General features: G+C 50.3%; 9 protein-coding genes and 2 non-coding genes across 11 annotated transcripts; 4 read left to right on the forward strand and 7 right to left on the reverse strand.

The window, feature by feature from the left end:
* Positions 1–1,883: 1,883 nt before the first annotated feature.
* On the forward strand, positions 1,884–3,380 carry LDX57_000999 (flavin-containing monooxygenase; the record flags this gene model as incomplete). The annotated part of the gene is made up of 1 exon (XM_046082643.1): positions 1,884–3,380. One exon carries the CDS (start codon positions 1,884–1,886, stop codon positions 3,378–3,380), a length of 1,497 nt encoding a protein of 498 aa, XP_045938600.1.
* A 340-nt stretch (positions 3,381–3,720) lies between these two features.
* On the reverse strand, positions 3,721–3,891 carry LDX57_001000 (uncharacterized protein; the record flags this gene model as incomplete). The annotated part of the gene is made up of 1 exon (XM_046082644.1): positions 3,721–3,891. The coding sequence occupies one exon, from the start codon at positions 3,889–3,891 to the stop codon at positions 3,721–3,723; it is 171 nt and encodes a 56-aa protein (XP_045938601.1).
* Positions 3,892–4,410: 519 nt separating this feature from the next.
* LDX57_001001 (uncharacterized protein) lies at positions 4,411–4,722 on the reverse strand (the record flags this gene model as incomplete). Its single annotated transcript, XM_046082645.1, has 1 exon — positions 4,411–4,722. One exon carries the CDS (start codon positions 4,720–4,722, stop codon positions 4,411–4,413), a length of 312 nt encoding a protein of 103 aa, XP_045938602.1.
* Positions 4,723–6,858: 2,136 nt separating this feature from the next.
* Positions 6,859–7,921, forward strand: LDX57_001002 (phytanoyl-CoA dioxygenase family protein; the record flags this gene model as incomplete). The annotated part of the gene is made up of 3 exons (XM_046082646.1): positions 6,859–7,280; positions 7,386–7,613; positions 7,696–7,921. The coding sequence occupies 3 exons, from the start codon at positions 6,859–6,861 to the stop codon at positions 7,919–7,921; spliced, it is 876 nt and encodes a 291-aa protein (XP_045938603.1).
* A 58-nt stretch (positions 7,922–7,979) lies between these two features.
* On the reverse strand, positions 7,980–9,634 carry LDX57_001003 (Zn(II)2Cys6 transcription factor; the record flags this gene model as incomplete). The annotated part of the gene is made up of 2 exons (XM_046082647.1): positions 7,980–9,508; positions 9,577–9,634. 2 exons carry the CDS (start codon positions 9,632–9,634, stop codon positions 7,980–7,982), a joined length of 1,587 nt encoding a protein of 528 aa, XP_045938604.1.
* Positions 9,635–9,864: 230 nt separating this feature from the next.
* LDX57_001004 lies at positions 9,865–9,936 on the reverse strand. Its single transcript has one exon. It is a non-coding gene; the product is annotated as a tRNA-Ala (tRNA).
* Positions 9,937–13,934: 3,998 nt separating this feature from the next.
* Positions 13,935–15,368, forward strand: utr2 (putative cell wall glucanase (Utr2); the record flags this gene model as incomplete). Its single annotated transcript, XM_046082648.1, has 3 exons — positions 13,935–14,055; positions 14,109–14,546; positions 14,599–15,368. The coding sequence occupies 3 exons, from the start codon at positions 13,935–13,937 to the stop codon at positions 15,366–15,368; spliced, it is 1,329 nt and encodes a 442-aa protein (XP_045938605.1).
* A 1,414-nt stretch (positions 15,369–16,782) lies between these two features.
* On the reverse strand, positions 16,783–18,654 carry PHO8 (alkaline phosphatase; the record flags this gene model as incomplete). The annotated part of the gene is made up of 2 exons (XM_046082649.1): positions 16,783–17,093; positions 17,151–18,654. 2 exons carry the CDS (start codon positions 18,652–18,654, stop codon positions 16,783–16,785), a joined length of 1,815 nt encoding a protein of 604 aa, XP_045938606.1.
* A 311-nt stretch (positions 18,655–18,965) lies between these two features.
* LDX57_001007 (Mth938-like domain-containing protein) lies at positions 18,966–19,729 on the reverse strand (the record flags this gene model as incomplete). Its single annotated transcript, XM_046082650.1, has 2 exons — positions 18,966–19,162; positions 19,234–19,729. 2 exons carry the CDS (start codon positions 19,727–19,729, stop codon positions 18,966–18,968), a joined length of 693 nt encoding a protein of 230 aa, XP_045938607.1.
* Positions 19,730–20,003: 274 nt separating this feature from the next.
* Positions 20,004–20,091, forward strand: LDX57_001008. Its single transcript has one exon. It is a non-coding gene; the product is annotated as a tRNA-Asp (tRNA).
* Positions 20,092–20,123: 32 nt separating this feature from the next.
* hmt1 (putative vacuolar ABC heavy metal transporter (Hmt1)) lies at positions 20,124–24,362 on the reverse strand. Its single transcript, XM_046082651.1, has 3 exons — positions 23,259–24,362; positions 22,012–23,141; positions 20,124–21,957 (listed from the first exon to the last, which is right to left on the reverse strand). Exons 1-3 carry the CDS (start codon positions 23,613–23,615, stop codon positions 20,643–20,645), a joined length of 2,802 nt encoding a protein of 933 aa, XP_045938608.1. The 5' UTR covers positions 23,616–24,362; the 3' UTR covers positions 20,124–20,642.
* Between the last annotated feature and the right edge of the window lie 1,785 nt (positions 24,363–26,147).

The raw sequence follows: 26,147 nt of genomic DNA on the forward strand, positions 1-26,147 counted from the left end.
TGATTATTTCATGTTAAGACATTAACAAGGAGCTAGAATACTAGATCAAGGAATGAGACCATCCGAAGCCAGTCCATCTCATGGTTTGTATACACTTATCGCATGTGAACTCAAAAGTTTTTATCTAGCCTTTTGATTTCATCATAAAAGCTATGATTGCGAGTAGGGCGTTGTTAGAAATTTGATATGCCACTGTCAGAGATATACTAGAGCAGTGCTCTTACAGGATGAAAACCTTCAACACCAGACCCTTTTCCTATATCTGATTCAATTGGTGAGCCCCCTCTCTAAGTTATGAATAGACCGGATCCCGTCATTAAGATAAGCTCGGTTGTCGGATCACATCAAGGCCTAGCCTCAAACCCGCCCGAAAAGGTAGAAGTTTTGATATCTGGAGGTGCCTGCAGAATCCCTGATATGGCCTTTCTAAACTCCCCAAATGCTTCTGAATGCGCGTGGCCCTTAAATGCGGACTCGCTTGCATATCTTTGATAATGATGTCAGATAGAGCCATTATTCGAAGAAGTAAAAAGCACAAACACTCGACTCACTTTTCTACAATCACCAGTTGGTTTTTGCCCTCAGGCTGAACGGCATAATAGAGGAGAGTTTCTGGCTCATGGGCTTGAACATAATCTGACAGTTTGCGAAACGCTTCAATTAACTATTATTTTGTTAGCGAACTCTATGAGGGTTAAGGACCAGTCAATATCTTTGCTTTGCCCTCGACGAGCGGCTTCTTTCTAGATACATACATCACCAATCTTACCATCTTGAGGAACAAGGATGACGATGTTGTGAATAGCTTTGGAGGACATGGGGGAATGACTGTAATGAGATTCGAGCGCGGTAGGAGAACGATCGTCTGTCAAGATTGTGAAGATAGCTCCATAAAAGAGCATTTAGTTATATTTTTATATACGGGGCTAGGCCTCGGACTTTACCTCGGCCATATAACTAACTCTTTTTCATGTGTTGGCACGACGGATTCGCATACTGGAAGCATGTAGTGAACAAAGGCTCGGATATTGTAATCACTGATAGGTATCATTGGACGCCGGCGGTGATAGTGGTCTAGCCTTCGAGACCAAGCATAATCAGACACTTAAACTATAATCACACGGCAAACCCCCAAGAGAACTGAGAACTGAATAGACCATGATGACTGAGAGAGGGGGTCTGTTTGTCGGCTCCCTTCCCGGAGAGCGGGTGTCTAGACCGGAGAGAAAGCAGCAGAATGCTGAGGATGAGCAAGGCAGTAGGATTTGGCCTAGCAATAGGCATCATGTCGTTTCAAATAGGCCTTTGTTAGAGGGGCGGCCAAAACTGCCCCCTGCCAACCATCACATCGTATGTCGCTGGCATAATGTAATCGCTGATGTTGGCCAATTTATTTCCCCAATCTTTGTCTCTACCAGATATCCTGGCAACTAGTATAATGGTGAGTGATGAACCAGTCAATTCAGCTGCTCACTGGCCCACGAATTCTAATATACACATGATCCAGGTAGTTCGTCGCTGTAGCAACCTAACTAGTATGTACAATAGCCATGAACGTGTTTGACGAGATCTGGCTGCCGAAGTACGGCGACACAAATTGTTTGAATATTACAAACCATATAGAGCCTACTGCTACTCAATGTCGACTTGGACACGATGATATGATCAGTACTCAAATGATTTGTCAGGAAAGCTAGGTGTCCGAGGCTGATGCAAGGGTCGTCAACCGAGGGAAAGGACCAGCCGATCTCACTGAACTTTAGGAAAACCAAAAAGATATAAGGGACATACGAAGAAATAGATTGAAATGCGCAAGTCATCTCTGACTTTGCCAGGACTCTATTCGGCCACCAATCCCTATCATATACGACAACGTCCGAAAAATGGATCACTGTTCGCCAGAAGGGCATCTAGACTACGATATTATAATCATCGGGGCGGGTATCTCTGGTATAAACACCGCATACCGTATACAATCTGAGCTTCCCAATTGCAACTATGTCATCCTTGAAGCCAGGGACGCACTGGGAGGCACTTGGGACTTCTTCCGGTACCCAGGGATCCGATCAGATTCCGACTTGTTCACCTTTGGATTCTCATGGTATCCGTGGCCGTGGGAGAACCCGATCGCAGAGGCCTCCTCCATTATACAGTACATGAAAGAGGCATCTGAGTCCGTCGGCATTGACAAGCATATCCTCTACCAACGCAAAGTCACCACAGCGTCGTGGAACTCCTCAGACCAAACGTGGAGGCTTCAAGTGAGCTATACCGGCCATCCTGAGCCAACGACGTTTAACGCCCGTTTCATTGTCCTTGCAACTGGATACTATGACTACCACCAGCCCCTCGCGAGCCAAATTCCCGGCCTAGAGAAGTTCACAGGCCGCGTGATTCACCCCCAATTCTGGCCCGAAGACTTTGACTGCACGGACAGAAAAGTGGTCATCATCGGTAGCGGCGCAACCGCCATCACACTGATCCCGAAACTAGCGGAGAAAGCAGAAAAGGTGACCATGCTCCAACGAAGTCCGTCATACATCATGTCTCTGCCAAATAGCAGAGCCATGATCTGGTTGGGACAGTTCCTGCCTAGCGCTCTCGCAAGCAAGATGGCGCGTTTCCGCAAAATCCCCAGCTCTCGGATGTTCTTTCTTTTCTGTCGTGCGTTTCCCACCACGGCACGATGGCTCCTACGTCGTGCCACAACCAGACAGCTGCCGAAACATATTTCTCACGACCCCCATTTTAACCCGAAGTATAACCCCTGGGGTCAACGACTGTGTATCAGCCCTGACGGTGACTTCTACGCCGCTTTGCACACGGGGAAAGTGGATGTGGTAACGGATACTATTGCCGAAGTCCGGGAGACTGGAATCACAATAGATTCTGGAGCTGTGCTCAAAGCTGACAGCATTATCACCGCCACTGGGCTAAAGTTGCAATTCGGGGGTGGTATCAAGATCCTCGTCGATGGGAAAAGCTTCGACATGTCCCAGAAGTTCCTGTGGCGAGGAACCATGCTGCAGGATCTTCCGAATGCTGCACTAGTTATTGGGTACACCCATGCGTCATGGACTTTGGGAGCAGATACAACGGGTATATTGATTAGCCGGCTTCTAAGGGACATGGAAAGAAGAGATATGGGGGTTGCTGTTCCCCGTCTCCAGGACGGGCTGAAATTGGATCCATGTCGGCTGTTGGACTTGAACTCGACCTACGTCAATGTGGCAGAGCGGAATTTGCCCAAGGCCGCCCTCCAAGCTCCGTGGAGACCCAGAAACAGTTATCTTTCTGATCTGGTGTTTGCGAATTACGGGAGGTTAGATGACTCATTGGAGCTGGTGAAGACTCGTGGTTCGAGGGTCAACAGTAAATAGCACCTGTAACGGGGTGCAGAGTGCCTTTTGTCATATTTCCTCGTTGAATTATTGTCCCTCATGTTTCATAGCCTTGGAGGTTTGGATGTCGGACGGTGAGGTTTATTTCTGATAATCAAAATAGTTGTCAAGTGCTCAATTCTACGAAATCCAGTTCAAGAAGGCATCGGTGCAGCTGAGGACCAGCCACTAGAGTGCCTGAGAAAACCCCGCATCTATCCCGGCTGCGTCATAGTCTAGCTGGGCCCGGAGCTTGCAGGAGTTTGTGAAAATGGCATACCTTATCTGTACGATCCGTCTGACCTACATCCAAGTTGCAAACCCATGATGGCACGTTAAACTACCATGGAATCTCCTCGCCATCATACTGATTAAGACCCGGAGCATTCTCCCAGCCCGGGACATGAATATTGAAGAACTTGCCCGTATCTTCCTTGCCTTTGGTATCGAGAATATGCAGCACTGCATTGACACTCGTCTCCGTTGATATATCGGCATTCTGGCCCCCCATATCCGTGTCGACCCACTACCAATACATCAATTAGCAAGCATGAACCTCTACAGTCAACATTCTCGTCAAATCTGAGCTTACTCCCGGTGACACGGCGAGGACCACGAAGCCCTCCTTGGCATACTCAACGGCATACTGCGCTGTCAGCCGGTTTAGAGCTGCCTTGGATATCTGATAGGCAGGAGACCTCTGCTCGAACCGTTCGAAAATAGGTGCTAGGCTGATGGATCCGGACGGCGATGATCTAGATTAGTTGATTCAGTCAGTCTATTCTATGTTCATAGAACGCAACGTGTTATTGCACGGAATATAGTACTGTCTTACACATTGAGGATTTTCTTCGTAGCTCCCTTATTCAAAAGACGGAGAAGAGAGCTCGTAATAAGTTGCACGCCTACCACATTCACGCGAAACACCGACTCCAGATCCCTCCTAGTCAAATAGTATCGTCAGAACAAGTTAGCCAGATCGAGATCATCATCATCATCATCATCTTAAGTACAAAAATCGAAGGAGAACTCACATAGCAGCAATCCCACCAGGAGTATGAGGCATTATCCCCGCGACGTTGAGAAGAACATCCAAACCCTCCCCTGCTAACGCCTGTTCCACCTGGGCCGCCGCTTTCGTGACGCTCACCTCGGACGTGACATCCACGTGGACGAGTTCCAGACGCCCAGAGGACCGTTCCATGAGTTGCTTGAGAGCGTCTGTCTCGCTGCGAGCAGCTGCAAAGACCTTGGATACTTGATCGGGTCCTTTGGCTAGCAGTGCGGTGCAGAACCCCAGGCCTAAGCCTCTCGAGGCGCCTGTGACGAAGTATGTCGCCATGCTATGTGGGATGGTCGGATGATAGGCTGAAAGAGATAACTCTGAATGGGTGGAAATGATTGCTGTCGGAAGAATGGGCAGAGAGAAATCAAGGACATTTTATAGAGTTTCTGGCGCGCAGGATCCCAAAATAGACAGGTGTTTGGTGCACATACACTTTGGAATATCGCCCAAGTATCCCCCACCTGGGATAGCAATCACCGAGTAAGTAAGTGAGTCGAATGGTCAGGTCATGGAGAGTAGACCCGCAAAGTGGAGCGGCTTCAAGTTTCTTGTCAGCAGGTTGCATAAGTGTACCGGAGTTAAAACCACATACTGGCCGGTTAAAAGTAGTTGGATGGGTGATAGGCTGATAGCACGGAGTATGTCTCTGCTAACTTCTTGGCCTACTTCTTTTTGATTTTCTTTCCATGCATTTAGCTTTCTTTTAATTTCTTTATATTTTTCATGGAAGCCTCCCAAGATTGTTCAACGTGTACGGTGTAGTGGGTTCAAATCCAACCTAAATAAACCTATCTTTCTATTTTTACTTGCAGCTACCTATAGGCACTCGATACCCGCGTCATCTAAGCTGCGTGAGTGCTCGACCGACCAGCACTACTCACGCCTGCTACGCTGTCTGGCCAGCAAATCAAGCAGCTACGGTGTTCCCTTCACCGTTACTTGATCTGAAATTGACTCATATATATTCTCCAAGGGGATGCCAAAAAACCCGACAAAAGAGCCGATAGAGAGTTTCGTGTTTGTCGTAGATAGTGCGGAGGATGGGTAGGAGACGGAGGCGAGTGTGGAAAAAAGAATACCGGGCCCTGGATTCGAACCTGGAACTGCTCCCCAAGGGGTTCCTAGGTAGGAAAGCCTACCCAAGCTGTGTTGCCCATTACACCAACCCGGCCAACTTTTGACTGATTGGCCGGGATCTAGGTGATGGCGAAATAGGGACGACTAGCTTGGGTGTAAAAAGAAAAAGAGAAAGAAAAGACAGGCCGGAGCCAGGATTCGAACTTGGATCTGCTTCTCCCACGCCGGGGGTAACTGGGTCGAGACCCAGAAGCTGTGTTGCCATTACACCAATCCGGCTGGCCATTGCCAGACTGACCGGGACTTGGATGATAGTGATGTAGGGAGTAACAATCTCCTATACAGAGACGATCCAGTCGGGAGGTCTTATGCCCTAGCTGTTTGTTTGTAGAACAATTGGTCAGTCATGTCTTCGACAGTCCCATTAGACTGTGATGTTATATCAGTGAGCAAGCTGCCAAAGAGGAGCTGATGTAACCGCCATCCTGAGTGACGTAGTGAGAGTGGTGCGGATCGAGGGTAGCAAAGCGAGGGGAAAGGAAAAGGTACGGAGCGGGCGGGGGGATGCGCCCTTCTTATACCTCCCCACATGCCATTCGGCTAGCCCTAGCTAGCTCCACTTGGAGACTCGAGAGCCAGTTAGATTTTAGCCATGCTTTACAGTATTCGATTGAATAGGGTATCGCGTATGAACTCATGTTAAAGCATTATTGAAAGAGGTTGTCCCATCATGACATGGATATGGCGGTCACGGTATTTGGCTGTATAGCAGTAGCTAAAATATGCTCCAGACACATAACGAGCGATTATTTTTCCTTGAAGATGCTAAGTTCAATATTTAGCTATAATTCCCTCGGTCGCATACAGCGAAAATCAAGATAAAATGCTCGGGGCGCTGTTTATGTCGACGTTAGTTAGCCATACCTACTACAGCCTCCCACGTAAAGTTCAGTTTCTCTCTCGTCCTTCCCCATCCGGTTTAGCGTTTCCCGTATACTCCGATCCCCCCCAGGACCATCTAAGAATGGGTTTCTCTCTCGACATGCTGTTTTGGGCTTGGATTCAGGTTTCTGTGTCGCATTGGGTGTTGCGGGGATGCTTGGCTGTTGGGATCTCTTTCAACCTACCGGATGGGTTTATCTAGGTTGGCTGTGTGGCCAGTCATATGGGGATATTGAGAAGATGACATGGGACGGACGAGAATGGAGGATCTTCAGGTGTATATATAAAGGGCCAGCGATACGTCTCTTCCTCCGTTGAATTCTATCATCTACACATACTATACTTCTCTCCTCAAGTCGAAGACCGACCACTACCCAGAGCCCAGACACAACCATGTCCACACCTTCCATCACCCGTTTCGACGCATCCAATCCCTCCACCACCCCGGAAGCCCTCATCGAAATCCTCCGCCGCGACGGCGGCGTCATCATCGAGAACCTCATCTCCCAGGACCTAGCCGCGCAGATCAAAGCCGACCTGAAACCGCACTTCGACGCTGACATCCCCGACAAATACGGGTTCTTTCCTGCCACGACACAGCGCGCCACAGGGCTGTTGGGGATCTCGGATGCCTGCATCGAGCTGGCTTGTAATCCGTTATATATTGCCGTTGCGAACGCCCTGGTCTCATCCCGGTATACTATGTGGAGAGGCGATCGGCAAGAAACGGTCAGTGGGAAGCCAATTCTGACGTCGACGGTCGGGTTTCGGGTGAATCCTGGGGGGAGACAGCAGGTTTTGCATCGGGATGATAAGTATGTTTGTTTCCTTTGCTTTCAGTATTGATTTCGTTTGTGGTACTGGGGTTTGGTGCTAGTGCTCGTGGTTGGATTGCTCAGTAACTGACGCTGGGGTTGAAGTGACTACCATCCGCATGATAAACAGCTGCCGGTGATGATTGGATGCGTCACGGCGTTGACTAGAACGGTCAAAGAGAATGGCGCTACCATTGCTATCCCGGAATCGCATCTCTGGGGCCCGGAGAGACAACCGCTCGATGAAGAGGCGGTCCCGGCAGAGCTTGAACCCGGAGATGCTCTTATCTTCCTGGGGAATTTGTATCACGCCGGCGGGGCGAATACTACCCAGTATGTTTGATCACCCCTTCGTATCTTCTCCGCGCATTGGAGATGGATCATGCAAGGCTAACAGGAGGTTTTGTCCTCACAGGAACGACTGCCGTGAAACCGTGGGTATATTCCTCTGCCAGCCGACCCTACGTCCCGCTGAGAATTACTTCCTCGAAATACCGCTGGAGAGGGTGAGGAAGTTGAAACCGCAGGCGCAGCGACTGCTAGGATACGGGGTCATGGAACCGGGAGTAGGCTTCATGCACTATCAGGACCCCATGAGGGTGTTGTTCGGAGTGGAGGACGAGGAAACGATCAACATGTGACATGATTAGCAATGATGAGCCGAAAGCCCTGTCCTTAAATCTCAAGATGAAGACTTCCTCAGAATAAGAGACACAGAGAAAGATTCCGCTCGTTCTCGCGAGCGTACTGAATCCACGTTCCTTGGCACTCCGACCTCGTCCAGAACGTACGAAGAAACTGCAGCACTGTATGATTGCACCAGACTCCCGTCGAGGAGATCAAGTCCATGAAAAGCGTCTGGATCACAGCCTGTCCGTCTTCGTCTCGCGCGTACTCCGTGCCGGCGATGAACAGCGGAAAGAAAAGGTTCTGGGAGAAGGTGCGCGTTGACCCAGCCGTGAGGAGTTGGATTTCGTCGAAAAGAGGCCCGAGGCACGCCTCGATGGCTGGTCTTGCTTCCAATGCAGGAGCGAGCGCCTGATGGAAGTAAATCAGACAGGCGTAGTAGTGCGCTCGAACCATAGATTCCGCCCGTCTCAGTATCTGTTCGTCTCCTTGTACTATGGCAGCCGTTCCCTCGGAAGTCTGCGCGTGCGCCTCTTCGATTTTATCTCGCCAAGTGTCCATGTCAATGTCTGGGGGTTGAGATCCTTTTTGTAGAAGTATGTACCGATGCCGTTCCACAGCATTGATCTCACGTAGCAATGATGTGAAGGTCCAGAAATGATCCCCCAGAAATGAAGAAGATGGTATCGTGGCCGGGCTCTCCTTTCGAGTGAATTCCGTCAAAGCGCTGAATGTCTCGAGATCGACCACTTCCATGACTAGGAACCTCGCAGCCGGGTCCTGCGATTCTCTCTGTCGATTCCGCAAGTTCCGCCGGTCAATGATCGCACGACAGGCGCGCAGATGAAGACTCCAGTCGGTTGAATAGGGCACGAGCATCTCCCCGTAGCACAGGACGAGCATGGTGGCAAGGATTTCGGTTAGGGATGAGCCATCCTGGGCCCCGGCGACCCGGTCACCCTCCAACTCAAACCGTATCTTCGTATTCAGATTCCGAAGACTCGCTTCGCGCAGATCATGGTTCGCCTGTAGAAGCATCGACGGCCCAGAACCATCGCCCCCGGCAGAAGTCACCGACAAATGAGCAGCCGCTAGACCGAGAATCGACATGCGAAGGCAGTTCGAGCGTCGGGCCAGAGGCCAGACAATGCGTCGCCACGGGTTGTCGGGGCTATCGAGCCATCGCAATTGAGATGCAACTTCCAACTGGAAATGATTGAGCAGATTGTCGAAAAGCACTGTCGTAGAGCACCGATTGACCAACCCGAGACCACTCATCGGGTCAAGCAGAGGTGTAGAGAAACTCAATGGCAAGAGTCCTTCGATTGTCAAGTTGCGGAGATCTAAACGACTGCCACCTTCACCACCACCACCACCACTGGTACTATGCGTACCTGAGAACTCATCCTGTCTCTCGGACTCGCCTCGAGGTGACACCGGGAGCGTCCTGCCGGCGAACTTGCCTCTACTTGCCACGCCTTGGCCCCATTTGAGGGACAACGCGTCGAATCCTGGACAGCGCAGTCCTCGACTGGCGCATTTTCGACACCCTGGGATACTCCTGTCACATTTGATGCGTCGCTTGGTGCACAGGCGGCAGTCTACATTGGTAGTTGGTTAGTTCGAGACGATGTTATCAGGACAGAGTAGAGTTGACGTGCGCACGAACCTTTTGGTGCGACTTGACGATCGGGAGGTAGTGAATCGAGACGGATGTTTCTCTTCATGTTTCAAAGGTGTGTGTGCTACGAGGAGAGAACAAAATACACGTGAGTCATGGCAGAGAACAAGGGTGTCGACCCCGGACTCCGATAGGGACAACCCCGCACTCTGCCATGCGCCTCACGGTCTCACCCCGGAACACTCCATCAATGAAACAGCATGGCATCATCCTCTTCCTTCCTTCCCGGAAGCTAGATCGATCGATTAAAAAAGAAAGAAAAAAAGCAAAAAGAAATGGACTTGAGGGGAATCGAACCCCTGACCTCTCGCATGCGAAGCGAGCGCTCTACCCCTGAGCTACAAGCCCAGGTTGATGTAATTTCGGGAAGATCTTGGTATTATATGTCTTGACGTCTTTTAGAGTTTCGCCAGTAGTTGTGTACGGCTGTGTGCCTTCATATGGCACTTACAGAGTCACACAGCATATGTCCGAGGCGCATAGGTGGGTTCTAAATGGAACTGGCTACAGGGCTCTACGGAGTAGGTTGGCTTGTTCCTAGGCATTATTAATGATTGATCGAGTGTGCGCATTTCCCCGTCTGGGTAGGTACCTTAGCTTCGTCGTGTCTTTCGACTCATACCTCATTGTTGAAACCTTGTATGGCCAGCGACGGTTCAAATAAAAGAAACTTCTGAGTGGAAGAATTTCTCTCTCTACATATGTCCGAGTATACCATACGAACAATGCCATAGAAGCCCTGTGTGAGTATAGACTCGTGCGCGCCTGTCTACTCCTTTCGCTTCCGGTTGCCACGCCAGAAATATACTTTGTCAAGCAAATAGTGCGAACCCGCTATATTCCAAGTGTCCACACCAAACCACGAATTTAGAAACGAAAAACCAGAAAAGGGTCCCCGCTCTTCTTCCCGGGGCATGTCAAATGTTAGTTTTTGTCATGCTAAAACTTAAAATATGCCTTGCTACTGAGCATGTACAGATACTTGGCAGGGTTGTCGCCTTCGTCTATCTGCCCTATTGTTACTATTGCGCGGGACTAGTGCTCACAGAACCCACCATTTAATAAGATCGAGATGATTCAGATGATCAGGACAGCATCCTTCGAGTTGGATCTGCTTGGCAGTTTGATCGGCATGCGAGATGTAACCAGCCATAAGTAATGACAATGGTAATCAGAACGAAACAGCTACATAGCAGTAGGACGATGGGGTGGCCATGACGGCATGGCCCCAGGAAGAAGGATGTACTCCGTAGGAGAACCACTGTGGCGTCAGGCCCAGCTCCAACTGTCCGCGATAGGTACACATCACGCCCCGACCGTGGAGTCGTGGACCATTTTCAGACATTACTCCGGAGTAAGATTCAAGACAAACCAACGAACAAGAAAGCCCTTATCGCGACCCCTAACCCACGAAGAAATTGCGATGAGCACCAGGCGAAAGAAGCAGAACCCCAAGACCAAGCGAGGACACAAATCCGCCCTAATAATGCCAATTTGCATGGCAAAGATAGGCAGACAGACTCCAACTCCCTTTTATGGAGCTGTCGTATACCTACTCCATACCCAGTACTTTCAGTTTCTACTTTCTACTTTCTATCTAGTTCCTGGATTGAATCCTCCCGAAGAGGACCTTGGCGCGTGCCCTCCTTCTCCTGCCTGTCACCTCCTACAGTTAGCGGGATGTGGCACGTTGACCAATAGAACACAATACTTCGATCGTTTACCCCCTTTATCCCTCGAGACGGGGTAGATGATAAAGATCCGGAGTGGGCAATCTCACGAGCGCTCCGAAGGAGGAATCCTCCCTTTCCTCGTTCCTCTGCTCGTTTCATCCCTCGTGGTCTCAACCCTACCTACTTTTGTTATCTCCGTATGGAGGACGTGGACTACTCACCCCTCAGTTCACTTGCCTCCTTCCTTGTGCCCGAGGGGTCCCTTCAAGGGTACATCACGTGATAAGAAGAAGCAGCCCTAACACTAGACCTCCTAGTTCAATAGGGAGGAAGGACAGGCGCAGGGGAGACGCAGGTACAAGACAAGTTTGATAACCCAGTACCTCTTATTGTGTAAGGTATATGTACAGCAGCACACCATAACACTCACTGTGTACTCTGTACAGCCAGTCAACCACCTAGCAACCATGCAAGATGGTGCATCAATATACCCGTACAGTATGTCGTAAACCAAAACAATGAAGAAGTGGAAGAGAACTACTCCGTAAGGACGGAGATCGACCAAAGCGCAACCGTTTTTCTTTTACCCCTTGCATGACCAAATATTTTCGGTGACGTCGAATAATCCCCCCGCAAACGGCAGGTCAGGGGGGAAACAAAAACAAAAACATGGAAATGAAAATAAATAAATAATACACATCATCGAGAGTCTGTTGGTCACCCTCTTCCCCGTAATTCCAGAAATCAGGGGAAGAGAGATGAACCCCATCGGAATGCTAAATGTTTTGCTACCTGCTCGATGAGGAAGGTGAAAACCATCTCTTCGATCCTCTACCCGTTATCCTAGATCCATGGTCCCGAGGGGTTGACTATTTATTCAGGGTAGATCAGAGACTGCATGAATAATACGGAGAGAAAAGGGCGTTAACGCCATGCGTCCTGCAAGTGCTAGCCTGGATGCAAATGAAATAGTCAAGACTCAAATGTCAATACCCCTGGATGATCCTCTAGGAATTATTACTTTAGCTACGGATAAGATTCAGTCATGCGTCTGGTGCACAGGGGAAATGAAAAGGTGAATCAAATCAGTCTGTAACTCCTGGGTAGGGCGCTTATTGGAGGGGGTTAATTGCTCGGTTGGACAACGCTGACACGTCTCCGGATAGATTGCATTATATTGCAATGTCTTAAGATCGAGGATATAAATTATGAAAGTGAGTGAATAATGAATCCCGTAGATTACCGTTGGCCTGTCGGACAACCGGTCCCACGAACTGGAGACTGGAGACAAGTGGCGAAACCCTTGCATCCCACAAATACATTTTCTGGTTGTTTTTTGGCAGGTTCGACTTTCCCGGTTTTCAGCAGTTGAATTTTCTTTTTTGTTCTGTTTTTCTTATCTAATTCAGGGCTTGGGCTTGGGCAGATCCTTGGTTTGTTCATTTGTTGGCTCCACCGGATCAGTTCGTGGCCGGTCAAGATTACCGGGGAAAGAAATGGAAGAAGGGAAAAAAGTCTCATCCACAATCCTGTATAGTGGATTAATGATATCAAAGAGACACCCGATCCTAGACACAACCCCAGCATGTTCGGCCAGGAAATCATGCCATTGGCCCCGAGGGGTTCATCACTCCCCGACAGTGAGACAAGGTAGACAACTGTTGCGAACGGGTAAGACAGCTGCCGGGACGCATCCGTGGACGTCTCTCCGAATATTAATATTCAGGAACCCACCGCACTATGGAAAGAATTGATATGCCTAGTAGTTAGTGACGGCTAAGCAGAAACTAGTTGAAGAAATTCCGGTTGCTGCCAGTTGATAACAGTGGATCCCGGGGGTGACTGATTTTGAATACAGTACTGTATGATACCTTATCTCCGAGAGGAGTAGAAGTAGGAGTCGGTATACTGTGTACAGTGTACAGTATACCTATTTAGGGAGAATATCTACAGTAGACAGTAGACAGACAGGTTCAAGGAGGCACGATCAAGGCCATCAAGACCTCGTTCCATCCCCTTTCCGGGGATGGCCAGATCCCTGTCCACATGCCGGAGTTCTCGTGTCGTCCGTCTGGTTTGGAAACTGGAAACGGACGCTCTTATTTAGCTCGCTCCGTCCGTCTTTGCCGTTTTAATCACCTCGCTTTATTAAATTAATTCCTCTTATTTCACTCTGCGTTGCCCCCTCTCCTTTTTGTTTCTTCTTTCTCGGAGACTATTCTTACCTGCTTGCTTCCCCTTCGTTTTTCCTTCGGCAGGCCTTCGAGAAGAAGAACAAGCAAGAGAATAATTTCCACCTTCTCTTCACCGTTCTCTGCCGGTTCTTTTTCTTGGATTTACTGCATCATCATTGGACCCTGACTACATACGCTGCTCCAATTTAAGACCCATCCAAGGTACGTCGTTCCCCATTCTCGGTTCGACCCATCATTCACTCTGCCCATTCTTGTTCCTCGTTTTCTTTTCTTTTTCTTTTTTTCTTTCTTTTCTTTCTTATCGGCCTGCAGTACTTTTAATAGCTCAGCCCAGCTGCATTTTAAACCGAGGTGTGGCTAACGGTTCCGCTGCAGTTCACGTCTTAAGCGCCGCATCGGTCCTCTTTTCTTTTTAATACCCCGTACATAATTTCTATACCCCATTCTATACTTCATCTTCGCCTGTAATTACTTCACAATGGTCCGCCTTGCTTCGTCTTTTCTGCTGGCCTCGCTGGCTGCCACGGCTTTTGCGGCCTCCGACCCGCCCAAGTGCAGCTCCGATTCGCATTGTCCCGAGGAATATCCTTGCTGCTCCCGTGAGTTCCTCATTCGTCTCTTGGATGTCGCAAACACCGACTAATCTGTCTAGAATATGGCGAGTGCGGTACGGGCGCCTACTGTCTCGGAGGATGCGATCCGCTGACCTCCTACTCCCTCGACTCCTGCGTCCCTCAGCCCGTGTGCAAAAGCACCACCTACAAGTGGGACAACCTGGACTCGGCCGCCCTAAACACCAAGTACCTGGGTAATGCGTCGGAGAGCGACTGGGTCTACAGCGGTTTCCCCAAGGTCAAGGACGGCAACCTGATGCTCACCATGCCCAAGGAGAGTGTCGGCAGTCTGTTCGCCAACAACCACTACATCTGGTACGGCAAGATCTCCGGCAAGATCAAGAGTAGCCGTGGGGCCGGTGTTGTGACCGCTTTCATCCTGCTCTCCGACACCAAGGATGAGATCGATTTCGAATTCGTCGGCAGCGACCTGAACAAGGTCCAGACCAACTACTACTTCCAGGGAATTCTGGACTGTGAGTTTTGCACTGAACTCGAGGATTAAGGACTCAGCTAACGGACTCGCAGATAACCAGGGCACCAAGGAAACGGTGGATTCGAGCACTTTCGACGACTGGCACGAGTACGAGATCGACTGGAAGCCCGAGGCCATCACCTGGTCTGTCGACGGCAAGGTGAAGCGCACTCTGACGCGTGAATCGACCTGGAACGAGACCGGCAACCGCTACGAGTTCCCCCAGACCCCCTCGAGAATGCAACTGTCTCTGTGGCCCGCCGGCCAGGCGAGCAACGCCGAGGGAACCATCGAGTGGGCCGGTGGTGAGATCGACTGGGACAGCGAGGACATCAAGGACAAGGGCTACTACTATGCCCAGTACAACGACATCACCGTGGAATGCTACGACCCTCCCAAGGACACCGACAAGAGCGGCAACAAGTCCTACGTTCTGACGAACAAGGACGGTCTCGACAGTTCGATCAAGATCACCAACAACGACACCGTGCTCGCTTCCTTCGGCGCTACCGGACTCGACCCGGATGTCAAGCCCAGCAAGTCTGGATCGTCCACCAGCAGCTCGGCTACCGGCAACACGGTCCCTGAGAACCGGGGTGGCTCCGGAAACGAGCCGGGCAACTCGAACAGCACGTCCACTGACAGCGGCAGCGACAGCAGCAGCAGCGGTAGCTCCGACAGCTCGAGCGGCTCTGGATTCAGCCAGGGTGGTGATGACGACAGCAGCAGCGACTCGAACGGCGCATTCTCGCCGAACGAGCGTGTTCTGCGCAGCTCGTTGTTTGCTGTTCTGGTGGCCGTTGTGGTGCTGGTTACTCTGTGAACATATTGATTTCTTCTCTTTTTTTCTGCTTCATTCTGTTTGCAACATTCTTCTATTCCCTCCTTCCGCCGCTCCCCTATCTTACTTTCCCTCACCTCCCACTTCGGGGATGCTTTTACGTACTACCTACCTTCTACCGCATGGCTCTGGTTTGATGTAATGTCGACCAGTTAAGCATTATTCGATTCTGATTGGATGTCTTGATGTTATTCTTATGATTTTATTCTTTTTTTTTCCCCCTGAATTTTTCTGATTTTGTTTGGCGCACGGAATACAATGCGCTTGCTTGGGTTAGAAAACGGAGCCTTCTACCTGTCTACCTCTACCTACTTCTTACCTCTTAATACCCTTCCTTCCTTTTTGTCTTCTTCGGATGTGGGTGTGATTGATAATTGATCGACGTGGACCGCCTGTTTGCATGGTTATGTTCGGTCGATTTGTTGGTTATTGAATCTGCATCTGTGGTGTTATGAGTCTAATACCCTTCTTCATTTCTGAGTGAATGGTTCTATTTTTCTGTTTGTTTGCATTTGTCCTGAATGTATACTAGATTCGTCGTTTTGGTTGGTAATCAGAGATTCCATGTTCATGGATTGTTTGCTGAAGTGTAACATTGACATTGCGTCAAGCAAATCGTATGGGTTAGACATTGCGTTTGAATCCATGATCTATCTGTGTAGATAGTTTTGCTCTGCCTACCTGTTTGTTTACCTTCTTACTTTAGAGTCCCCATCTCATTCTTATATTGTCCTCCATCAACATATCACTTTCCTACTACCCTATCTATTCTACAACCTTCTCAAGCTACCATCAACCACCCTCAACCCAGGCAGTCCAGAAAAACAGCCAGAATCCATAGCAATAATGATATCCCTCTTCATCACAACCCTCTTAACCTTCTTCTCCCTCTCAAACCTACTCAAACTAGCCCAGAAATTAAGAAAGAAAGCAAAAAAAGCAACCCAGCCCCCAAAGAACCAGAAACTCACAGGACCAAACCCCCAACGCTCCCCTCCCACTTCAACCCAATACAATCGATCTCAATCACCCCAGAAAGGAAAGGAAAAAGAGAAGAGGGAAGATGTGTATCTATGAGTGGTGAATTGTGAGTGAATATTGAGGCCGGAATGGAGGATTATCTCTTCGCCTTCTCTGTGTTTCTTTTCTAGTTATCGACCGAACATAGAGTATTACTTGTCCTGAAGATCTGCTTCAATCTCTACAGATGAGTCATGATGAATGAGATAAATAATGATTATATCCCATCGCGATCAATTTGTTTTCATACATATATCACCATCAGCCAAGTCTAAACGCCACACGCCGATATCACAATTTCTATATCACATTGAATGCCAACTCAACAGTTGTTACCACAAGTCAACTCCCACAGTACAGCAAAGCAATTCCATAATCAGTGGGCTTCCCCACAAGAACACCCTGAGTCCGCCTGCACGGACCGTTTCCGATAATCGCCATGGTATGTATCAAGTCCCTCAGTGCGGACGTCTTCACCCAGAGGATCGCCGAGCCACGCGAGCGAGGAACCCTCGGACTTGGTCTCGTCGAGAGAGGACACTGCGCCGGCACGAAGTTTCTCTGTGACGTGCTTCAGGTCGAGATCGAGGTAGTCGGCTAGGAAAGAGCCGACTTCGGTGTTTTCGTGGTTGCCGACCAGAGGCCAGGCGTCTTGGGTGGAGGAGGCGTAGATGTTGACATCGACGGCTGGGTTTAGTTAGTATGATGATACAGTGATACAATATAGACGGGCAAGGGAAATACCTGAATGACCATGCGTGGACCAGCCGATCTGCGCCCGTCGACTGATGATGTCCGCAAACACGTATTGCGAGTCATACGGGGAGTTCGGGTCAAGCAAAAGGTCGATTTCTTCTTTCGAAGCGTCGGTGACACCCAGTGTCTTCTCCAGAAGATCGCGCGTGAACTTGCGATGTTTCGACTTGTCGGACTCCTCGGAGAGATACTCCTTAAACTTCTGGTTGGCGTACTCCGACGAGTGGCTGGCGTTCGCCAGAACCCCCGGAAGCCATAGGTACTCCGGATATGACGCGTGAAGCTGTCGCGCCGCGGCCAAACCGCCAGTCTCGTGATCCGACGTGCTGACCACCACTCCCGGAGTTTCGTCTCGCTCGAGGAACTCCAACACAGCAGCGAACGCCTTGTCGTATGCGAGAACCTCGTGGACCTGCGCGGCCGGGTCGTTGCCGTGTCCGGCGTGGTCGATGCGAGATCCCTCGATCATCAAGAAAAATCCATGCTCACTGTCGGCGGTCGCCGCGCTGAGGGTCTTGAGCGCGGTGCGCGCCATCTCCTCCAGAGAGGGATACACCTCGTTCTGGCTGCGACGGTCGATCTCAAACGGGATGTCCTTCTCCGCGAAGAGTCCGAGGAGGGGGAGTTTAGCATCCGCACCCTCGTGTAACGAGTCGAAGCCTTTCCGATCATTTATATACTGGAAGCCGTTCTCCTGTGCGACGCCCACCAGGTCCCGGTCGTCCCCGCGACAGCTACCCTCGGTGGAGTTGGGCAGGAAATGGCACCGACCACCACCCAGCATGAGATCCACCACACGTCCCAACGGGTGTTCTCCGATTTCCTGCTCGGCGATCCGATCCTCGTATTGTCTCATGTTCACGTGCGAGGCGAAGCAAGCCGGAGTCGCATCGGTGATGCGAGTCGTCACCACGAGCCCAGTCTTGTAACCCTCCAACGAAGCAGCCTCGAGGACCGTGCCGCAGGGTGTATGATCCGGCAGCACAGAGATAGCCCCATTGTAGCTCTTAAACGCGCACGAGAAAGCCGTAGCGCCGGCCGCCGAATCAGTCACCAGACTGGAGCTAGACCTCGTCCGCGACGTCCCCACGATATGTCTATCCAAGAGGAGTGTCTCGTCAACAGGCAATCCCTCGGTATACTGTCTGAAATTCCGGGTCATGGTGAGACTAGTCGGACCCATTCCGTCGGAGACCATGAAGATCAAATTGCGCTTGCCGCTCGGCTTCCCCCCGGGGCCCCAGGGCTGCTTGGAGTCAGCGCGGCTGCGGCTGGTCTCATGCTGGAAGACCACGGCGAGAACCACGACGGCAATGGTGGCGATCAAGGCCCAGGTGAAGAGGCCGACTTCTTTCCAGAACGCCCACCGACTTTGCTGCTGGTCCCGACGTGTGCGTTCCCCGGTCAGTAGGGCGTCTTCCTCCTCGGCATTCCGGATGGAAGAGCGGTCGGAGGAGGGCCGCGGGGCCAGAAGGGGCTCATCGCGCGCCATGGCTGGGAAGGGTCTCTTGACGAAGAGACGGCGATGAAGAAAAGGGACGAGACGTGAACAAAGGTATGGAAATATGAGGATATATCATGAAGGAGAAAGGGAAGATGACGGGGACAGGAGGAGTCAAGGGTGTTGCTGCTTTGGGCGTGGCTTGGCACGGAGGCACCTGATACGTCACGTTTCACCGCCAAGACCTGATTAACAGACAGCAGAGCAGCTGAGCAGCTCTTCATGTTAGAACAAATTAATTGAGTCGAGTATTCAAGTATATAGTACATAATAAATACATAGTACACAAGCATATATCCAGACTACCGCCCCTTCCACCCGATAGGAATCATAGCGGCCGCAATCTCCGACACACCGCGCTCCGTAGCCAGCAGATTGAACTGCGCCGCGGCATTCCTAGTATCCACCACCTCGACACGAAGACCCAGGGAATTGATCTGTCTTCTCGTCTCAGGAGAAAGAGGAAGCACGGAAGCGCCCGTGCCCAGAATAAGCAGATCTGAACGTAGATCAGCACATTAGCCAACAGCACTTGCAAACAGCACGAAGGAAAAGAAGAAAGCGACATACCCGGACGAGGCCACACCAGCCCCAAAATCCCCCAAACCTGCTCATCGACCTCAAACTGCCCCTTCCGATTCATCATGTCGGCCTTGCTCCCGCCCGTTACCTTCCACGGGTTCCATGCAAACGCCTCGCCTCCGACCAGCAGCACCCCGGAGCCGCCTCGTACGCGGAGTCCGTTGTTCAAGTGGAATCCATTGTCCAGACAGGCGTCCACGGCTGTGGTCGGCGCCGGGATGTCCCCTAGGACATTGAGCGCGGCAAAGTCGGTCTGCGTGTCTTCCTTCGACTCGGGGCCGCGGTCATGGTTGGCTGGCCGTTGGGAGTGGGAGCGAGGAATCATGCGGGTCGGTCGGGCATAGTCGCTGTTGTTGCGACGGAGCTGGGTGATTGGGGAGGGAGCAAGAGCTGGTCGTGAAAGGCTGGCGCAGATTCTGGCCGTGTTGGTGGTCGCGATAGAGGAGCGCAAGGCTCGGAGGAGCTGGGGGGATGGAGGGTGCATTGTCACGCGAGTGGATAGAGATAGGTTGGGATTGGCGAGTAGATGGGCAATGGTCTTTTCTGATCGAGTGATAGGACCTTGAAGCAGAATAACCGTAAGCAAAGATCGTCTGCGTTGACGTCGAAGTGATGGTGGAGCGGCGAAGCTAATGGCAGACAATGCCTGGGAACTCAGGCAGATGACACTAGTCGTGACCCAATCAGATATTGCATAATGCTAACACAAGTATTGAACAAGCTGTTAGTGCACAATTTCCGACCGTTTCTTCAACAATTCCTCGATGGTCTAACGGTCATGATTTCCGCTTGTCACTCAACAGAGAACGAGCGCGGGAGACCTGGGTTCGACTCCCAGTCGGGGAGATTTCTTTTTTGCATCTTCTCTTCTGTCTTCGAGAGAAAAAGCCACTAATTACGGGGGGGGTTTTTCCCCCTCCTGTTCCTGCACTCCCTGAAATAACTGAATAACGTTGTATGAACCTATCTAGTCGAAGCCCAGAAAACTCACGTTTGTATTAAGGTATACTATAGACGACCGTCATCAACATCAGGCGCAATGGTCTAAAACTTTATTCACGCATCCACCAGATCAACCTGGCGCCCCCTCGCCGCCAGGCTTCGTATGAATCGACAACAAATGAGTGTCGTGCAGTCGTGACTCACTCAGAACGCCGTATGGAAGAGAAACTAGTATAGAAAGGAAATAATGAAATGAAAAGAAAAAGAACAAGAGGTAAAAAAGAAAAGGACTGAAGGCCCTGAATATTCGTTCAAAAAACAGAAACCCGAGAATGGTATCTCACCCACTCATTCTAAGTTGTCCTCTTTCTTTATAAAAGGAAATGAATCAGGATGATATTATCAACCTTGTCTAGGTAGGGGGGAAAAGAAATGGAAGGAAGGTGGTATTTTTTTTACCCCTTCCGACTGTCATCCGCCAGCTTGCTGGAAGAATATCCGTGAGACTGTCGAGCATGGATGTTGCCATTTCGGTCCTCGTCAGATTGACTTGAGCTGTCATCTCCCATGGTGCCGGTGGTGGACGCACTCCGCAAGCGTTGCGCGCGGTCTTGAAGCACCTGCGCTTCTGCAGCGGCCCTCTGTGCCCGGATCTGCTTCCGCCACATGCTCGCGTACCGGCCTTTCAGAGCTAGCAATTGGTCGTGTGTACCCTTTTCAGCCACCTTGCCCTCATGCAATACCAGGATCTGGTCGGCAGTAGTGATAGTGCTCAGTCGATGAGCGATGACAAGCATGGTACGACCGCGAGAGAGCGTAGAGAGCGCTCCTTGGATATGCTCCTCCGTCTCCGTGTCCAGGGCGGCGGTTGCTTCATCCAACAGAATGATGCGAGGGTTCTTGAGGATGGTACGGGCGATGGCCACTCGTTGCTTTTCACCTCCGCTGAGCCGTAGACCACGCTCACCCACCTTGGTGTTATATCCGTCGGGGAATGACATGATCTTATCGTGGATGCTGGCAGCCCGGCAAGCATCGTAAACATCTTCGTTCGAGACGTCTTGGTTGGCATATTTCAGATTGTACATCAATGTCTCGTTGAAAAGTACAGTATCCTGCGGGACAACGCCGATGTGCTTCCGGATCGAATCTATCGTGGTATCTTTGACGTCGTAATCATCAATTCGAATGCGGCCGTTTTCAGCATTATAGAACCGGAAAAGCAGTCGGAACACCGTCGACTTTCCACCACCAGATTCACCAACCAGGGCAGTCGTCGTTCCGGGCTCACAGTGGAAGGTCAGCCCGTTCAGGGCTGGCTTTCGGGTATCGTAGGAAAATTCCACATTCTCAAACGTGATGTCGCCTTTGCATTTAGGCAAAGGCGCGGCTTCGGGCGTATCGACAACCGTGGGCTGCTCCCTGAACAACTCCAACAGACGCTCGGAGTTGATCAGGGCGGACTGAATGGAGCGGTAGAAAGTACCAAAAAAGTTCAGCGGCCCCTGCAGCTGGGCCATGTACGTCAGAAGAGAAACGAACTGGCCAACATTTCGCTGTCCAAGCGAGACTTGATACGCGGCGATGAAGCATGCAATAAGCAGACCAAGCATGAAAACAGTGTTCTGCGATGTGTTCATGAGATTCAACGAGAACAAGACATGGTATTCGGCTCTTTGGAAGTCGGACACGGCACCGCGATACCGACCGAACTCGTAATCTTCAGCATTGAAGTACTTGACGGTCTCGTAGGACACCATTGAGTCGTTCCTGGCTCAGTGTTAGTAACGCACGACCCGAAGGGAAAGGCTTGGCGCAGCTTACTTCACGGCATCCTCTTGCCTGGACGCGTTCACCATCTGCCGGCGGATTTCCGCTCGCCATTGGGCCATGCGCACGGTGACATAGAGATAGCAAAAAGTAACGATAGTAACAACCAACGCGTAGTAAGCATCGAAGGCAACGAGCATGTATACGATGGCAACGCAGAGGTCGATTAACATAGGTACGACTTGGAACGTTACTTGCTCCAGGAACGTATTGATGGAGCTACCTTTACTCAGTGCGGAGAGGACTTCGCCCGTCTTCTTGCCCAGATGGAAATCGAGGCTGAGCCCGTGCACGTGCTCGAACGCCGCAGTCGACAGTTCCATATATGAATACTGGCTCACAGGAATCCAAAGGCTGGAGCGCAACGATCCAATAAGTCCCTGGTTGCCCTGCAACCAGCGGTAGAGAATATACATACAGATCTCAAACCACGGGACCCGAAATTCATCGCCATCTCTGGACAATGCGTTGGTGATGACCTCAACCTGGTAGGGGACTAGAACATTGACGACACGCTGCAGGATAATCAATAAGAAGCAGACCACCACGACCCCTTGTAGACGACGGGACTTGGATGGCCAGAGATACGGGAAGAATAGAGAATAGCCGCTCAGATACTCCCACCAGCTTGTGGAAGGAACGGTTGTGGGCCGAACCCAAGGGTCGGCGGCAGGTTTTGAGGGCTGTTGCTGATGGTTGTTCGGGAGGGAGCCGTAGCCGTTTCCGTTTCCGTTCTCCGCGTGCGCAGGGTCGAGCAATCCCGTAGATTCCGTGGCACCGTCGGCGTGCCCTCGAGGCTTCTGCACATTGGTCTTGACGTTCATCGTTTTTAACAAGTAGGTAGCAACCAAGATCGCAAGGACCAGTATTCTGACGCAATTCGATGCAGCCTCCATCGATTCCCATGCCGTCATGCCCCTGCGCAATCGGCCGCCCACGGGATTTCCTACAATGGGCTCGTGATGAACATCCGCATGAATCGAGAGGGAGACGCCCAAGATAGCCATTTCAATAGGAACCGCAATTGACCACGGAATGAATTGCGCAAACGTTGGAGAGGGGTTTGTATCCAGTAACGAGACTAAGATGATCGCGTAGCCAAAGAAGGACCCTACAATATAGATCTGCAAGAAGCAAGTTAGCGCGACCAATTTCAAATGTGAAGGACAAACGAAACCAGCGATAACCGGGGCTCGTGTACAACAGGACAAGGATTCAAGGGAGGGGAGCAAGAAACTCACCACTACAGATTGACCACACCACCATTGCTCGGACCTGGCAAGCATCACGTGGGTCACATTGATGGCGGCATCTGCAACCAGCGTCGCCAGTATTACCACCGAGAGCCATTTAAACAAGAGTTTGGCATTTCGCGAAAAGGGATGAACTGGTTTGACGAAGGTTGCCGAGCTCCTTGATCGTTTGGGCAGTGGTCGCCCTCCGGGGCCCATGCGCGCGGCCGATGAATTCTTACTGACATTTCTGGCAGTTAAGATGGAATTGGCGATGAACGACGAAATAAACACCACAAGGAGCAAAATGGGATATCCGATGCGAAGGTATTCCAGCAATTCACGGGTGGCGTAATGAGAGCCCATGATGAACGATCCTCCTGCAGGGTCCAAAAGATTAGAAGACCATCAAGATATTTCCATGACACGCCGACCGCGTTCTTCCGTCTGAGATCGAGGCCGATGAGTTCCCGACGATGTATATCAAGAAGGCGGACGAGCTCGAATCGGAAACGACTGGAAGGTGACAATGGCGAAAAAAGCACCCGTTGATCGAGGGAGGGCCGAGTGTTGGTGACTTTGTAGAAGGGATCGACAGACACGTGGGACAGGATTCTCTTGCTTGCTTTTCGAGAATTCAGCAGCGTGATAAGATAGATTCTAGAGTAAATGAGGTGTGAAAGAACGAATGAAAATATCAAGAAGGGGTTTTTTGAAGGAAAAAAATGGGTAAAAAAAGCAAACAGAAAATGTGAAAAAAAAAAGCACGCAGGTCAAGAGAAAAAAAACTTTTTCTGGAATAAGTACAAAAGAAGAAGAATACGCGTGAATTAACTAAAAAAAAAAAAGGCTATATGAGGAGGGAAAGTCAAAACAAGGTCGAGGGAATTGCACACCCAAGAAAGACGGGGAAGTATTAAATAAGTAAAGGAGAAGAAAGAAAGGATGAGGGAAAGAGGACGAGAGGTGGGGAGAAGAGAGATAAGAGGAGGCAAGAGAAAAGAAAGAAAGAAAGAGAGGAAGAGGCAGAAGAAAAGAAGAGAGAGAGAGAGAGGAAGAGAGAGAGACACGAGAGGAAATGATCGTTGGGAAATACAAATGGCAACTAACTTGCTTGAATAGACGGTCGAGCAAGAATGACGGTGTGAAGTCGGAAACTACCCAGACCGGACTAGCTGACCCAAAAGTTGCTAAGCTTGGGTGGCTCTTGGAGGCGAAAGGTCAAAGGTGGTAAACTTAACTTTGGGGTGGGAAGGAAAATTAAATAAAATAAAATAAATAAAATAGAATAAAATTAAATCTGAAAAAAGAAATAAAATAAAATACATCAAAACTGGATCTTGCAAAATATCCGCCCTTAACGGCTGGGGTTTTATTTTTATTTATGTTAATTGCTTCTAAGAGAATTTCTCGACTACGATTCATTTATCTCTCGTCCCTCGCCTCAAACTATGGAGAATGGAGATGCAAATCGGAGTTTTCTAACGGTTTCTTTTCTTTTTCCTGCTGGGTCTGATATCCTCCACTACGGATTATGGGCAAGTGCCTTGGAAAAGGATCAAACTAGGGGGAGCTTCCTCACTAACCTAGTACACCGCAGGAGGATAGTGGTCGTTTGTTCGTCCGGGAATAGGATGTTATCATGTCTGGACCGGTATTTAATCTATTAAAGACACACCATCGATTTGCTGGTGGCCGGGGGGTTTATTGGATCGAACGCGAAGAGGTTCGTGCCCAATGAGAACAGGGATTGGAATGGAGGTTCGGCTGGATGCTTGTGGATTTCTTTTTGGTTCCCATGATAATACTGTAGATGACAATCATACCACGCCAGATGGTCATGATCTGAACCGCCCGGTCCTGGGAAGGAATCCGAATGGGAAGGTTAAAGCCAAGGGTGGACTCGAGGATTGTGGGGTAAAGTGTAAACGAACTGGAAGCTACAGGGCACCGGGCCCCTACTCCGGGGGTTGTCTTGGGTCGCTGATACATGTACAGTATGTACAAAGTAGGTCATCTAGATAGTGCTTGTGTAACATCTGATGCCAAAGGACTGGGCAAAGGGAAAACAAATCGAATAAAAGTCAAACAAAACCGAAAGAAAAAAGGCGCACACACATCAGATGAATGGAAATCACCAGTCCGTAAGTACCTACCTACCTACGGTGTACATACGTACATACATACCGTAGATAGGTAGGGGGGGTGGGAGGGGGAAAAGGATTTGTGCAGGGCGTGACAGATCTCGAGACAAGATGGTTGGATGGATCGGAGCCTCTACCTACTTGATAGTTGATAGCGACCTTACCGATCGTTTGATAGAGGTGTCAATCCATCCCGGTCTAATTGGATTGTGACGACTCCGTACATGGTCTGAGCTGCACTGCATGGATCACTGGACCCCCGGGGCGACAGGGATGTCCAACGCGGTTTAGTCACATTTCCGATGCAAAGAGATCAGAGACAGATCATCTTTGTTATTTCCCACGGACCAGAGGCCATATGGATATGACCTAATACGGAGTACATATGTACACGGATGTAAGTAGGTCTAACTCTACGCAGTGCACCGTAGTAATATCCCCGATCCCTCTTGTTTGCATGAAGAATTCTATCGTTCTGATCCATCGAGCCTGTCCATTCCGACTGCCTCGCCTGGGCCCTTCTGGAGTCGCAGGGATTACTCTTAGCGTCCTGCGTTGGTGGCTGAAGGTGAGCTCGCGGTCAGGGGCAGGGTCATTGCTCATTACCCATTCTTCAATAATATCTCAGATCCCGTCAATACTAGCGACGAATATAATAATGCTCCGAACCCTACGCAGCCAGCCAGAGCTTTGAGCTTTGAGCTTTGATGCCCTAGAAGGGGACCATTCAGCCGTCATCGTCAACCCCCCGGAA

This window comes from Aspergillus melleus (genome assembly GCF_016097325.1).
Source record: "Aspergillus melleus strain CBS 546.65 chromosome Unknown contig1, whole genome shotgun sequence".
In the NCBI taxonomy this organism is placed as follows: Eukaryota; Fungi; Ascomycota; class Eurotiomycetes; order Eurotiales; family Aspergillaceae; genus Aspergillus; species Aspergillus melleus.

Excerpts from the sequence above, each read along its gene's own strand:
- hmt1 (XM_046082651.1), bottom strand. The coding sequence starts at position 23,615 with ATGGGCTCTCATTACGCCACCCGTGAATTGCTGGAATACCTTCGCATC. Across the intron at positions 23,142-23,258 it reads GGTGTGGTCAATCTGTAGTG|ATCTATATTGTAGGGTCCTT; the intron begins GTGAGTTTCTTG and ends TGCTTCTTGCAG. Across the intron at positions 21,958-22,011 it reads AGGCAAGAGGATGCCGTGAA|GAACGACTCAATGGTGTCCT; the intron begins GTAAGCTGCGCC and ends ACACTGAGCCAG.